At 35.0% G+C, this 16,619-nt stretch overlaps 1 protein-coding gene across 3 annotated transcripts in view; it reads left to right on the top strand.

Moving 5' to 3' along the window:
• LOC129228536 (uncharacterized) overlaps nucleotides 1–16,619 on the top strand; it is a 133,726-nt gene that overhangs the window by 84,583 nt on the left and 32,524 nt on the right. For all 3 annotated transcript variants that reach the window (XM_054863233.1, XM_054863227.1, XM_054863220.1), the window contains 2 exons: nucleotides 7,370–7,439; nucleotides 12,156–12,992. In XM_054863233.1, the coding sequence (XP_054719208.1) occupies nucleotides 7,370–7,439; nucleotides 12,156–12,992 (907 nt within the window). The remainder of the gene's footprint in view (nucleotides 1–7,369; nucleotides 7,440–12,155; nucleotides 12,993–16,619) is intronic.

Raw genomic sequence — 16,619 nt, 5'->3', positions numbered from 1 at the left:
TAATTATATCCATAATAATATTATTTTTATGCAAGGATTGTTTGTAGAAATACAAAAAAAATGTCTGGGAGAAAAAACGTAAAATTTGCTAACCCGTGAAAGTTAGGATATTTTGTAAAAATTTTACTGTGGGGGGGGGGGGCTTTGTTGTTGAGGCCCACGGGGCAGTAGCCCCGCCTGCCCTCCCTTAATTCTGCCCCTGATGCTATGACCAATAAAAATGCAGCAGCAATAAAAAATGTTATGAAAACGGGAAAATTTATTTCTATACTAATATTAAAAAACTGAAGAGTTTGTCTGTTTGAATGCACTAATCTCGGGAACTACTGGTACGAATTGAAAAATTCTTTTTGTGTTAAATAGTCCATTTATTGAGGAAGGCTATAGGCTATTTTATTTTCTTTTTTAAACCAGATTGACCGAAATATTTGTTATTACAAATTAAAATTTTAATTAATTGTTTAGTTCTATGAATTCTTAATAGATGGTGGGATAAGTTAACTCTTCAAGAGGGCACTGGCTGACAATGTGGATAGCTGCAAGGAACCATGCCCATTAGGGTGTCCCGTCCATATATGAGAAAAAAAAAATTTTGAGCTACACTATCACAAGAGGTGTCAAAATTTGTGAAATTTTTCACAGATCACGAAAAAGGTAAAAAAAATGGAATTGCGTGTCATCTTGAGAGCTCTACCGCTCTTTGAAGTTTTGCATATTTTCCATTTTTGACAGACCTAAACGATATGATTTAAAAAATACAAAAATAAAGTTTAGAAAGCATTTTATTTAAGAAATTAATGAAACAAAGCTCAAGAAAACAAAATAAACAAACTACAGTTTATAAATAATGACAAAAGTTTAGAATTTAAACTTATTTTTGTGTCCAAAATTTGGCATTTCTGCGCGAGATTGCAACCTGGTTCTAATGAAGCCATCTCTAGAAGTAGCGTTAGTAACACTTTGTGAAGCCTGTGTTATTAGTTTAACACATCTTTCCACAGATTGTGAGTGGCAAGGAAAGTCAACGATTTCTAAGGTATTATCTTTTGCCATAATTTGAAGGTTCTCGTTAGAAATATGTCGAAGAACCGGTGGTGCTGTAACCTGACACTCTTGCCAGACAATTATTTCCGTATAATCTTTAGCAGAGAAGTTAATTTTTGGTGTTTTAAATATTCTGCGTTTAGTGCTACTTTCAGCCTCTCTAGCTTTTTTTATTCTTCGTAATGCTAACTCCCGAATGTGCTCCCTATCATCAAACAACATACTGATCAGCAGATTTTCTGGGTGCGCAAAAAAAGCATTTCTTTCGATAACAGAATACACAACAGATTTCAAGTTTTCGGGTAAAAATCGAGAGTACACAATCATTTAAAAAGATGTTTGGCTGCTTCCTTAAAAGATGACTTTTGCTTGATTAAGAACCAAACTGGAGCGTACACTTTAACCACGTAGTTAACAAGTAATCGCAAATTTTCTGTTGGATTAAGAGTACTTACATACAGTCTGAGTATACGATTAGCAGAAGTAAGCCATCTCGAGTGCGCCATTTTTCCAGGTTGGCGATTTGCCAGCTCAGGACTACAGAAACCAGTTGATACAGCTTGACAAATCTCATAAAGATATTTTTGATCCGTGCTTAGTTCATCAACCACATTTTTCGGCAAATTAGGCAAATTACCATCCACCGCGCAAAAAGACAATGTCATTTTATTTTCACAACCAGCTAACTGTTTTCCAATAGGTCCGGAATATTCTTTAGGACCCAAAGTGCAACCATCTTAGGTCAAGAATAAATGACGAAGGGGTAATTCGTTGGCATGAAGCATACACACACACCATTGCAATGGTCTTTCCAAATACTCCTCTAAATATTGAATCACGCCACCCTTCCAACCGGTGTTTATTGCAGTTCCGTCACATCCAACGCAAATCACGTCTTCTAAATTCAAGCATTGACCTTTTAATAGAGCTGTAATCGAAGTTAGAATTGCCTTTGCAGTGCCACGACTTGGCGTTGTGTGTCCCAAATAAATTGATCCGGGTTCTGCTAAAATTGAGATGTGCTCTTCTAAAATTTCTTTGCGATGGTAACGAGTTCCTATTTTCTCATTTATCAGAGTCTTGTCTTTACGTCCATCAAAGTAAATGCTTTTTATAACAATACTTTCAATATCTTTGGAAGCTTCTTTCCAAGCTTTAGCTACAGCTCTGTGGATTTTGTTTTTATCAACAACTAGAGTTAAATCTTCTTTTGAAACCAAGCCGACATCAGCTAAAACTGCAGAAGCAACAGCAGCAGCAGATCGCGTCGACAAACCGTATCTATCACAGACCTTAGCAACTGTTGGCAAGATCAGTGTATTCCTATTTGTCGTTGAAGTTGATGGTGTCCCTGTAGAGGCCGTATTCGTCTCTGTTATGGGATACGTTTCTGGAGAAAATTCACGCATCGAATCGTCATCAAAATTTGCTGAGACAGAATCGTTATTTTCAATAGAAGACTTTTTTGCTGCCCTTTCAAGTTTTCTCTGCTGTTGTTTCATTAATCTAGCTGTTTCTTTCTTATCGACACCTTTTATCACCATTTTCCTGTCATTTCTTTGATCCAACAAGAAACTTCTCTCATTGATGGGAACTTTTTTAGGTTTTAAACACGAATAAGACTCAAATACAGGGCACTTACAAGCCGCAACGTCGAAGAGCTTCTCAGATGACTCTAAAAAGCACTTCAGTTTATTTTCAAAATTATCACTACGTTTGCTTCTGGGGTATTGTTTCAAATTGACGTATTTTTCGAAATAGAATTTCAATAATTGAATTACTCGTTCCTTAGTTACGATTGGAATTAACGCTTTTGTCCAAATACTGTTGATTTTTTCTGAAACAATTGTATATATATCTGAACTGGAAGGGTCCTTTCCATTATGCATACATTTCTGTTCGCTCCTGACAAATAAAATAAATTTTATGATGTCTTTTACAGTAGGTAGCTGCCGATCATCAAGTTTCTTGTAGGGTCCCAGTATAGCACAAGTAGTCTCACTATGTCTCGAACTCATTACTTAAAACTAACAGAATCGGCATATAACACTAACAATTGCAACTGTACTTTTATAGCATTAAAATTACTTTGGCTACGAAGAAAACACCCGTGAGTCAAGCCAAGAAAGCCCTCGAAACAAGTAAAAGGAATTAGCGAGTTGAAACCAAACAAAGTCGAAGTCGTCAGTAACATATTGTTGCATGCAAATCGAGACGTGGCGCCAAGCTTCGTGGACGATTCTACTGCGGAAATGGGGGTTATTCCCATATAGGCATTTACAGTAGTAATCAACATATGTTTTTTTTTTCTGTTCGTGTTGATATTACGAATCACGATCTTTTTATTTCAGCTGTCGAGCTTTTATTTCACAGTAAATTTATAACTTTATTCACAGTACTTCTTTTTCAGTTGCCATAAAAATGACAATTTTTCAAAACTTTGACGATCGGTAGAGCCCTAAAGATATAGTTTTGTTCTATTTTTTAAATTATTTTTGTAATTTACGATCGATTTCGCAAATTTTGAGAGGTCTTGCATTAAGAAAAACGGAATTTTTTTTTTTCGGGACACCCTAATGCCCATGCTACGCTGTTGTGATCAGCGAACAGATTTTTGATTGCGTTTTCTTTTTCGATGTTCAGGTACATAATTTGTTTTTGCAGGATTTTTCTATTGGGTTTTGTTTTCCTTATTTATTCATCGTATGTTTTTGTTCTGATAGTTGAAGATAGCTACATATCTAAGTAAATAATTTGATTTGTTGTATTATTCAATCGTGATTGTTTTTTATAACGTTTTTATTGTAGCATAGTTTATTTGGCGAAACACTTTAAATTGCAGGGGGAAAAACGCTTCAATCACTAACGGGCAGGCTTACAGTTACGTGGTTGCTTGGCGCGTTAAGCGATGAACCATGTACTTTCCAACCATCACGAGAAAAGCCATCGCCAAAATGTCTGCACCTGTCTACTGCTATAGCAACGAGGCATGTCTCATTTTTCCAAGGGAACTTAATAGTGGAAAAACCCGTATGACCGCACAAAGGCGAGCAGATGAGTTGCAAAATGGCACCAAAAAGCCTTCCTGCTAACCCTTACAGAAAATGAATGAAGTCCGTTTATATGGCATTAGACGGGCTCAGACTTGACGGAGGGAGCTTTTCTCGTGAAAGCCAGATACTACATGAGAACACCGCCAGCTCAGTCAATTCCAGCCAAGGACTGCAGTTTTGTGTTTATTAGCACTCATCAGCCCGGCATAGGTGTGACTAAGCTGGAGGTGGAAAACCTCTTAAGGAAGCCAAGAGTGCCAAACAAACTGGTAGCTAATACAGAATTAGCACTGACCAGACGAGTGACCGAGGCAATGGTTCGGTTCAACTCGAATATTGAAGGCAAGGTAGGTATATTCAGTAAGTACTGCCCTATAGCCAGGGCTAAGGCAGAAATACATGAAAACACCGCCAGCTCAGTCAATTCCAACCTGAGGACTGCATTTTCATGCATATTAGCACTTATCAAACCAGCATAGGAGTGACTGAGCTGGAGGTAATTGAAGGATTTTTTTGAGTTTTAAAGCTACTGTTAAGCTTTTTATGTGTTTTGGCGAATAGTTTTAAGTTCCAGAGAGACTTTAATAGGTCTTGTGTACTAAAAGGTGTGTAGGCATTTTAGTTGAAGCAAAATGATCGTTTAACATCAGAAGGGGGGGGGGGATCTTTTGTTTTTTTCAACAGACTTCTTTTAACTTCTTAGCACGGGCATTGCCGTGCGGGTGCTGCTAGTAAGTAATATAAAGTTTTATTTGGAGTATTAAGGCATGCTCTGCAATTAAGTTTATCTTTATAATAACTAATTGATATGATGGAATATTAAATCATAGAACTATCCAAAAATAAAGTGCCAACTATTTAGATTATGTGTTAATATTAATGTAAATATTTAAGCATTCCTAATGCAAAATGTTTCAATTTTTGATGATTTTTTAAACGTAATATCATGCATTCTTTACTACTAGTCTATCAGTTAGTATTTAATTTTAGAAAATGATTTAATAATGTCACAAATTAAAATGTGTTGTCAGGATTAATGCATCTATTTAAAAATCTGAAATATTTTACCTATAACTATTAAATAAAATATAATTAAAAAAAAACTATTGTTAAGGATCCGCATTAGTTGCATATCTGCCCTTGTATATATAAATAACACCACTATTGTTATTTGTTTCAAAGCTAGAAATATTTGAAGAAGGTTTAATGCAGTGCATTTATATAGCTTCATTTTAAAACTTAAGTTTTTTAATAAAATTTTAAACTAAATCTAACATAGTGTGACTTTCATTAGAATCTCATTGTTAACAAATGTTTTATTGATTTTTGAATGAATTCTGGCTTCAACGGAAATTTTTGAATTAAATATAAATTTCTGTTATGATTCATAATAAGGAACAATTTTGAATTTAAAAGACAATATCAATATATTATTCAGTGGAATGGCCGAAGCTTTGTTCCATCTGTAATTTAAACCTTTTAAATTTAATTTTAGTTTTGCACCCTAAAAAAATCAATTTATATTTATCTCATTATTTTCTACTTTTTTTTTTAGATACTTGTTTTAGAAGTTCTATTCCTGCCAGTATTTGAATGCTCATGAGTTTAGTTCTGCTGAGTTCTGCCAAATGTCTGAAAACTGCCTACTGATTTGCAGTCCCCTCCTCCTCATATTATGTATACAGAATGTTGCAAAATAAATGGTCCATACCCTAAGGGTGATAGACCTTGCCGAAACAAAGAACTTTTATCATACAATGTGTGATCGGAAAGCACATGGTGGGCTGCAAGAGGGTGCCCTCTTCGCAAAAAATGGAGAATACAACAAAAGACCACAAGAACAACAATATGAAGACTAAGAACCTTTATTTATAAAAAATGCCCAAAGGAGCGACTGCCAGCTGCAATACAGGCTTTACATTGTCAATGCATTAAATACTGCACATGTTGGAATATTCCTGGCATATCATGAACATTTACAACTTCAGCGCTAGTTAGTGCAGAGAGGTCCTACGGTGTTCGAAAAAGTCTCGGTTCTGGTAAAGTCTTACTGCTTTGCCATTTGCAAGCCAGTACATGAAGAACCTATCTACCTTCTCCGAATTTGAATACTGAGGCATCTCTGGTGAAGAATAGTGTCCAATTGATAGATTCTAGAAAAGCCAAATGATTTATCTACCTCAGACAAAGCGCCCTCTTGGGTTCTGCCGCTTGCTTTCCAACTCCACATTGCATGTTGAAAGTTGTTTGTTTTAAGTCTATCACTCCTAGTGCTGAAAGAATCTGACAAATGTGAAGGACCCAATAGCATAATGGCCAACTCCCCTGATTCGTTTGGAAAACTCCCGAATTTCGATGTCTTTTCCCTAACTTCCCAATGAATTGAATAATTTCCAAATTTTCTTCAAAGCAGCAAAATTCCCTAAAAATGGGATTTTTCATTTATTTGAATTTTGGGGAAAACCATACACAAAAACAATTGTGATCGCAAAAATGAAACCTTTTCAAACATAAGTATGAAAATTGTGTTATGTCCGATCTTTTTTGAAACATGTCTTCTTCTTTTTAAGACTTTCATTACCTGAAAGTCTCCCTATTTTTTCATCTTTTTATATCAACATCTATGCAATAGATAAATTGGCATCTCTTAACCTGAATTTTTTTTTCCAAAAATAAGCTGGAAAACCTAGAAATTGGGGAACTTCATTCTTGACCTCTCATCTCAACTCTGTATTCCGCAAAATGTGCTACATATGATCAAACATCCCCATATGCTACCCCACTAGGTGCTGACATAATTTTGTTTGCCAAAGCATGAAGAAGTGTATCTGTACGTAAGTGATTGCTAATAAGAAGGAAGCTCTGTTTTACTTTCTCATGTAATTGCTAACTTGAGCATAAGATGGACAGGACAGACAGATGCAGCATCAGCTGCATCTTTATTAGCTATCTAGAATTGGACCATTGGCAAGCCATTTATTAAGATTTTGATTGACTTAGGTTTATTAATTTTTATTTCAGTTTCCTTTTAAATTGTCCATTCTCTTTTCTCGCTTGCATGAACTTTTCGTGATTTCATTCCATGAACACCATGCTGTTCTAAATTTTCTGATAAATCTACATACTCTGCTATCGATTATATTGGATGTATTAGAAACTGATACCTTCATCAGTTAACAGTTGCCTTGTAGTTAGTTCTCTTCCTAACACATATCATAATTAGTAATTGATTTTAATTATTGATTTTTTTAAATTTTTTTTTTCTTTTTCAGTTTTGCAAACATGGTCAGCGAAAAGGAGTCCACGACCACCACCGCCGCCTTTGACTCCTCCAATAGAAAGGTTTTTTTTTCTGCTCTTAATTATAATATCTATGTTAAGTACTAGCACTGCTCGGTGGATTAGGGAAGAGGTTGTAGTCCACACAGGGTACTAACCAGAAACAAAATATTCCCATCTTTAGATGGATTTTCATTTCTTTAAAAAAATTGAGTTAAAGTCAGACAGAACGTTGTAGAAGTAGAAAGGTATCGTCAATGAGAACAACTTTGCTGGTTTTCAAAAACAATATTTGGTACTCTAGTAGGTTCTAAAACCAGCTAGTAGATGCAGTAGTAGCAAATGGTTGTGCAACAAAAACACTATCTCATCTATTTGCTGGTTTAGTAGCATCTGTTTGCAGGTATCGCATCTGTTTGCTGTTAGCTGGAACACAGTAGAGCACCAATTATCATTGTTTTCAAAAACCAACAAAGGTGTTCCAAGGCAAACTTGTCCTACTTGATGGTAATAAATTATTGGTGCGTTCATGAAATCTGGAAAAATTTCACAAAAGTATATTAGTTATTAAGTTATTAATTATTTAAAAGTTATTTTTATTTAATTTGTATTATAGGATGAAATTAAAGGGAAAAGTACTACTGATTATCTAAAAAAAGTAAACATGATAATTTGCTATAATTTATTTCTTTATTGGAGCAATTTTCATGGAAAACAAGTTTTAATTTCTTAAGGTTAAAGTTTTGTGCTTAATCCTTTCAGTTACTAAAACAATAAATTTAGGACATGTGTTCCCTTTTCATTTTAAAATTTCTGTCTCAAGAAATTTTGCAACTTTCACTGTTGATACCAGCTTTGGAGAGGATGATAAAAGATGAGTGTTCTATATTTATGAAAAATGATGTATAAACATTTACATGGGCTTCTGCAGCAACAATTTTCTATGCTGATTTTGGAATATTGAATGAATAATGTGAACTATTATCTTATGTACTTTAATACTAATGCGTACAGAGTAAGTCAAAACGAATGTAGCAATTTCAAACGGCTATAACCATTTAATGGAAAAAAAAATGATCGGTGAGATTTTTACAGAATGTAGATTTCATAGTAAGATAAAAATACAAAGTATCTGCACACATAGCTCAAAACTATCTATAGGAATGAAAATCAATATGCAGTGGGTAAGTAAAAGTTTTAGTAAAAAGTACCTTTTGCTTTCAATAATGTATTCGTGAAACTAATTATGAAATTTTTTCATTAATTTATCTTCAAATTTTGAAGATGATCAGTATTTAATACAGATAATATTAACAATTTTCAGTTAATGCACATATCTACAACAAATGTATCTGCACATGGCGTGCACAGGTGCGTCTGTATTATTTAGCTGGTGGTTGTCGGAACTTCAAAATTTTGTATATATACCTCAGAGATTTTCTATGTGACTTCCTTTGGTTACATGGATAACATTTAGGGGTTGTCCATTTCAGGCCCTGCAAATAAATTTGAAGTTCCGACTACATTCTGTGAAAATCTTACCAATTTTTTTCATTGAATAGTTGTAGCCATTTCTAATCACTATGCAATTAGGTCATTTTTTTCACCTGTGATTCAAAGTATTCAATCAAATCTGATAGTGGGCTAGGTATATTAAGAGATTTATTTATTTATTTTTTTTTTTTTTTTTTGTTTTGCTTTAATCAAGGGAAATATGATAGTGACTTTTTATTATTTCACTTAAAATCTTCTGTTGAAGATTTTTTTAAACCTTTTTACGCATTTTTCATTCTGATCCCCCTTCCCTCCACCTAATTACTGTTTTTCTGTAATTTCTTGTAAATATTTGAATCCATGAATGTGTTAAAAAGTTCCAAATTACACTGATTTCTAAAGTTGAATGCTGGAGAAAATTAATCATCTACACAGTGTGTATGATATGAGTTATATATATTATATTTATGTTATATATGATATATTTTAACATCTATTACGCAAAGCTGTGAATTACACTTTTTGACTATGCAAAATTGTATTTATTATGTTGTGAGAAATAAACCAAAAATAAACTGGAAACAAAAAATAGTGATGTGTTTTTTTCATTTTGTACAAAGTGATGTATGTCCCATAACTCTTTCTCTTCTATTTTCACTATTACTTTCACTACTATTATTACTACACCACTGGCCATCAAAATTGCTACACCAGGAAGAAACGCAGATAACAAAATGATATTTATTGGACACATATATTATGTTAGAAATAACAAATGATTAAATTTTCAAGAAATTTGGGTGAATAGATCTCGAGAAATTAGCACTTAGAACTACTCTGGCAGCAATAGCAGCGCTTATATGCCTGGGCATTGCGTCATACAGAGATTGGATGGCATGTACAGGCACAGACACCCATGGAGCTCCAAAACGATGCCACAGTTCATCGAATGTAGTCGCTGGCGTTAGCTGACGAGCCAGTTGTTCAGCAACCATTGACCAGACATTTTCTATTGCTGAGAGATCTGGAGAACGTGCTGACCTGATATTGCTGATCAGTCGAACATTTTCTGTATCAAGGAAAGTCTGCGCAATACCTTCCACATGTGGTTGTGCATTATCCTGCAGAAACTTAAAGTTTCGCAGTGCTTGAATAAAGGGTAGTGCCACGGGTTGTAGCACATTTGAAATGTAACGCCGACTGCTCATAGTGCCGTCAATGCAAACAGGAGGTGACCGAGATATGTATCCAATGGCACCCCGTACCATCACGCCAGAGGTTGGGCCAGTATGACGATGGCAAATGCGCGCTGCCAGTGTGCATTCACCACGATGTCGCCAAACACGGATGCGACCATCATGATGTTGTAAGCAGAACCTAGATTCATCAGAAAAAATGATGTCTCGCCATTGGCACACCCAGGTTTGTCACTGATCACACCATCAAAGCCGCTCCTGTCTGTGATGTAGCGTCAATGGTAGCCGCGGTCATGGTCACCGAGCTGGCAGTCCATGCTGCTGTAAATGTCGCCAAACTGTTCGTGCAGACACTTGCTGTCTTTCAAATGGCCCCATTTCTTGACTCGGGGCTTGTGACGTGACTGTATGATCCATTAAGGTCATGCGGATAACATGCCTGTCCTCTCGGCTGCTAGTGATTACTGGCCGTTGAGAACCAGCATGGCTATCTGTATTACCATCCTGAAACCATTGAATCCATGTTCTGCTAACTGTCATTGGATCTCGACCAACGGCAAGCAGCAATACTGCGATAGAATAAACCGCAATCCCTGTAGGCTACAATTCGACCTCTATCAAAGGCAGAAATGTGCTGGTACACATTTTTTCTTCTTGTACGAGGCATCACAACAATTTTCCACCATGCAGCAACGTGCAAATTAAATTTGCACTTGGGAAATTGGCTGTACAAATTCCTCATTTAAGCACATTGTAGGTGTCGCTGCGGGCGTCTGCGCTGTCTGAATGCGCTGAAAAGCTAATCATTTGGATATCACATCATCTTCCTGTCGTTTAAATTTCATGTCTGTACCATGTTGCCTTCTTGGTGTAACATTTTTAATGGCCAGTAGCGTATTTTAGTAGTTTTTTTTTATGCATTTTGTTAAAATAATGAATTATTTATATTAAATTATTTATGCTTTTTATTTCATGTTTTGAAGCATCATACAATGTTGTAGAAGCTAAAAAAAAGGGTGCTTTAAAGTGCTTTATTTTCATTTCAACTTTAGAGTGGGAACCATGTTTACTTAATGGTATTTTTAAAAATTGTCTTCAATTGTTCATACGTTCTCCTATTTAGTTTAGAATGTCAACATTTAAATAATGTCTGAAATAGTGTAAAAATTTTCATTCACTCAAATCTGTTTTTGAGCGGTATATGAAAATTTCAGTTGGATCGGGACTCAACTGGCAAAATTATTTATAAAACGAGCGCAAGGTAGTATCTTCAAGTGACGATAGGGGCACCTCGATGTGAGGTCACTGTGACCTTCCAAAAAATTCTTTTTTTCTGGAAATTTTGTTCTATTCGGCAAAATTATTATCACTTGGTTTCTTTTAAATTTCGTTTTGAAGAAGCAATTTGAAGTTATTTCGTAAGTTTTTGGGTTCTTTCCTACATGAGACTTTTTTCATGCAATCCATATCCACCGCATAAAAAGTATTTTTTAACTGTGTTACGAAAACCACTTTTTATAGCTACTTGTGAAGTTTTGTGCGATTTTTTTTAAATGCAGTCCCTATTCACTGCACAGAAAGGTTTGGGTGTATACCAGAAGTATCAAGGAAGAGTGGAAGTACAGCAGTAAGGGATACAAAATCGGCGAATATTTTTAGTTGATCAGGGAAAAATCAAGGAAAATGATTTCAGTCTAATTATGAGAGTTTTGAAATGTATAAAGCTATAGCATTAATGTTAACATTTTTAAATGCACAACCAGCTAGTGTTACTATGATGCCATTACATATATATTTACTATTGAAGAAAATTATAGTGTTGCAAAAAGAAATTGGCTCCAGAAATTTTGTTGCAGAAAGCAGGATAAAAATATGCTGCAACACCTGTGTGGAGTTAAAAAAGAAAGTACTTTTTTAATGAACTTTTGTATCCTGATTTCATACAATGACCTTTTCACATAGGAGATTGTCTAGGCTGTTCTCTACTATCGGAGAGTTGGTTGCTTGTATTCAGTTTTTAAATTCTTTGCTCAGTGTTGTTTGGATTTACTTTTAACCCTATCTCAGCTTACTCTCAACTCTATTTCAGTTACCCTCATGATGTTCAAATAAGGTCATATGGAGAGTTCTCGTCAAGACTGGAGATGAATAATGCGTCAAATTACGGATGTTCTGCTTCGGACCAGCACTACCGCGGGTACCCCCCTTCACCACCCCGGAGACGCCGTACACCCACCCCACCAAGGCGATACAGTGACCGTACCCACTCGCCACTAAGACGATATCGCGAAACCTGTACCTCTCGTTCACCTGTTAGACGACGCCGTGAGCGTACCCTCTCACCTAGAAGAAACCGGGAACGTTCCCCCTCACCAACTAGAAGAAACCGGGACCGTTCTCCTGCAACATCTCGAAGACGCCAAGAGCCTTCTCCTGCCAAGAAGTTGAGAAACCGAGAGAGGAAATCAAAGCCCTCTGAAAGTTCTCGGAGGAAGCATCAGAATAGATCTAGCAGCTCCTCTTCCAGTTCTAGTTCCAGTTCTTCATTACGTGAACACCAGCATGCTCGTCGGCCAGTAGAAGAACTTCAAAATCTTAGACAGTCCGAGATAGAACAACATTTTGCTCATCGTCCCGTAGAAGACCCCCAAAGTCATAGACAGTCCGAGATGGAACAACATTTTGCTCGTCGTTTGATGGAAGAAAGCTCCCAAATTCAGAGCACCCCACAGCCTGAGATTAGGCACCCTAGCTTTAATGTACTACATCGTAGTCCTGTGCAGCAGTCATTAGCAGCTGCCAGTTCAAGTAATTCAAAAAATTTCTTGTCAGCTGGTGATATACAAACAAGCTCTGTTGGACAAGTCTTCTTTAACAATAACAATCATTTGAACAGTCAAGGAGGAATGAATGCCTCTGCATCTAAGTAAGTATGTTTTGGGTTATGAAAATGTTTTAAATACTACTGGGTGGCCACAGATCAGGGAGATCAGGGAATTTTATTAATCAGGAAAATATAAATATCAGAGAAATTTGAAAAAATCACAAACCTTTAGAAAAAATTAATTAAATAAAAGATTTTTTTTTTGTTTTTTTTTTGCTTTGCAAAATTGAGTACCTTAATTCTGTACTCATTTTCTGCCAATTATCTGTTTTTTTTAAAGAAAGGTATAATGAATGAGGTCCGATTATATACTGCCGCACATTTGAGCATCTTTTTTCCTCAACGTCAGTATTGAATCAAAGCTTACTAACCACATGAAGAACTTCCTAAGAGTGCTTCTGTGTCTGTAAAGTTGTTTATTTTACGTAGCTTGAATTTTCCATTCAAGTGTTCCATGCTATGTTAAATAAACAACCCTGCAGGCAAGGGAAAGCCCTCATTAGTGCCTTAGCTCCTTTGTCTTTACTCATTGTCTTGAAGTAATTTAGCATATTGTAATCAAGATTTCAGGAAGAAACCTTTGTTTTTTAAATTAATACTGATAAAAGTTTAAAAGTTATTACTTTGTGTTTTAAATTTAATTGCTAAAATTGAATGTTCAATCAAAATCAACTTTGTTTTTCGCCATCGTATTATTCGCTGTCGCCTCAGATTATACAAAGGGTTTTTTCAGACTTTAAAAATTCTTTTATTTTAAAACCAATTTATATACACATATATTTATATTGAAATTAATTGATTGTTTTTTTGCATTTCAATGTTGTTTGTTACAAAAGTGGTCAAAGAATTTTTTCCCCCGACCAAATAATGAAATCATTTGAAATTGAGTTCGTGCACATATGTAAATATTTTTCAATAGTTAAAATGCTGTATTCATTCATTAAAACCTAAATTCTTGAATAGAGAATAGCTCAATATGACTGGTTGTTAAAAGTTTTCAATTTGTTTTACATAAATGTTTGTTATTTACGTAAGTAAACTACATTACTTCTACACTTTAACTTGCAGCAATAATTATACTGCTTGAAAATTTAATTTAAAATTATTTCCATGTAAACTCTTTAGTTTTATCATGGATTAGATATGTCTTTAAGAGTGTTTTTATTAATGTCTTAGCATTCTTATGCCAGCTGGTTACTGGAAGTAAAATATTTGTTTTAGTTTGTCTTTTCTGTTTCTTGCTATTCCACACTGTTTAACCCCATTTGGTAAAGCTCTAGACCAGGATTTCTAAATGGTAACCACTGGCGGCCAGAGTCATTCTGGTCGCCACTTTTGCATTTTTGGCAGCCCTTTTTATAAAGTATATCTTAAGCGCTAAAAGTGAATGACTTATTTGCTGTTTGCAATATTAACAAGTTTAGGGTAGCCACTGGCGGCCAGAGTCATTCTGGTCTCCACTTTTGCATTTTTGGCAGCCATGTTTTATAAAGTATATCAATAGCGCTAAAAGTGAATGACTTATTTACTGTTTGCAATATTAACAACAAGTTTAGGGATTAAAATTATTTTCTCTATTTAACAAACAAATTTTAATGAATTTGTTTTTTGACATAAGGATATAAATATACAACAAAAAATAATGTTTTGCAATAATGTTTGTAAATACAGTACAAATTTAGGTCAGAAAATTTGTGGAGTTTTAGTTGGAAAACTTTGGTTGCCTGAAACTCATTTTTCAGCTCATGATTCTATCATAAATTGATGGCTCTACAAAGATCTTGTTTGAAATATTGTCTCCATTGCATTTTACTCCCAACTGTGCTTGTAAAGTGTCCCTCTCAGTGGAGACACTTTTCATTCCAATGCTATCCTTCATGTTACTCCAGACCCTTTCTATCTCAGCATTACTTGCAGGAATGCAGAACAAAATGTCTATTAAATTCTTGTTGTAGATAAATGCTGCAGGGACACATTCCTCAACCTTCAAAAATCTATTGTTTGTTGGTGTGCCAGAGATTACTTTATACCTAGTCTAATCAAACTTATAAAATTTTCCTGTGTTTATGCGTGTGTGAAAATGAAAGTAAGTGTCCAATGTTTCAATATAGTGCAATAATTGACGTAAATTCAATCAATGGGACATTTTCAACTGAAGGAATACATATACAGTCGGACCTTGATATAAGGTCACCCCTCAGGACTTCGAGAATATGACCTTATAAGCAGAGTGACCTTATAACCGGTTCATAAATTTTTATCAAAAAACAAATTCTGAAATATAATATTCTCATAACTCTATCACTTGATTAAGTTATGATGTTTTAATTAAGTTGAGTCAATTAAAATGAATGCAATTAATTAGAAATTAGGAAATTATTTATTAAAATTTTAATTCAGAATAAAATTGTGTACAAATATGCTCAATGTTGTACAGCTGCAATTTATGATTTGCAACTTACCTCATTTAAAGTAGTGCAAAATACTAGACTGTCACGATTTTGGATTTATTTTTTGTACTATGTTTTCTAAACTTTGAACCTTTTGAAAATGTTCTTCAGCTGCTTCATGGCTCACAAAAAATTATCTTACGACATTTAAGGCTCTAAGAGCTTCTGCTATTGTTACTGCCTCAACTTCTGCATGCTGTCGTTTTCCTCGCTCTTAATCGTATTTGTGTCCATAACTTGTGAGACAATTTCAGGAATTGAAACTTGAAAAGTTGTAACAATTTTATCGTCAAGGTTTGCTTAATCCTTTTCACCTTCTATTAAACAGCCGCGATTTCTTAGATCCTGCATCAACACACTGAAAGCAACATCGTCTTCATCATCTTCATTTCTTACTTCATCCACATCCACAGTATTCAAAGAATCTTGAAATCCAGCATGTCTGAAGCAATTAGAAATGCATGTGTTTGACACCAAGTTCCAACTTTTATCAATGTAAAAAATGCACCAAGCACATAAACATGAAAGTCTTTTTCCTTATCAGTTGCTGAAATCAAGTCTTTCAGAAGAAGCTTTCTGTAGTTCATTTTGAAATTTTGAATCACTCCTTGATCCAAAGGCTGCAACGCACTGGTAACATTTGGAGGTTAGAAAACCAGTTTGATTGCTTTCAATTGAGGGATATTGCTATGAGCAGCTAAATTGTCTGCGATGAAAACAACTTTTCTTTTCTTTTTTAAAAAGTGTCTATTGAAACGTCTTACAGTTTTCTCCCATATGTTCACACTCATCCATGCTGACTTGTTTGCATCGTAATCTAAAGGCAAAGATTTCACGTTTTTAAAACAACGTGGCTTGTGAAATTTTCCAATAACTAGTGGTTTTAGTTTCTCAGAGCCATCCATATTAGCTCCTAAAAGAATTGTCAGTCTCTCTTTACTTTTCTTCCCTCCCACACATTTTTCATTTTTGAAAACAAGAGTTTTGTTGGGCAAGACTCAATAAAAAAATCCACATTCATCAACATTAAACACATCCACATCAAAATGTCATGCAGCACGGATTTTTTCCAATCACTTAAAACACTCTCATCCACATCACCGGCTTCCCAGCATAACGTTTTAAAAACTAGGTCATTTCTTGATTTAAAACGCTGAGTCCATCCGTTGCTTTCCATAAAATCATTCTCTCCTAATTCAGCAGCTGTTTGAAGAGCTTT

The sequence above is a fragment of the Uloborus diversus genome, chromosome 1 (assembly GCF_026930045.1).
Source record: "Uloborus diversus isolate 005 chromosome 1, Udiv.v.3.1, whole genome shotgun sequence".
NCBI classification, from domain to species: domain Eukaryota; kingdom Metazoa; phylum Arthropoda; class Arachnida; order Araneae; family Uloboridae; genus Uloborus; species Uloborus diversus.
This window is presented reverse-complemented; position numbering and strand designations above follow the sequence as displayed.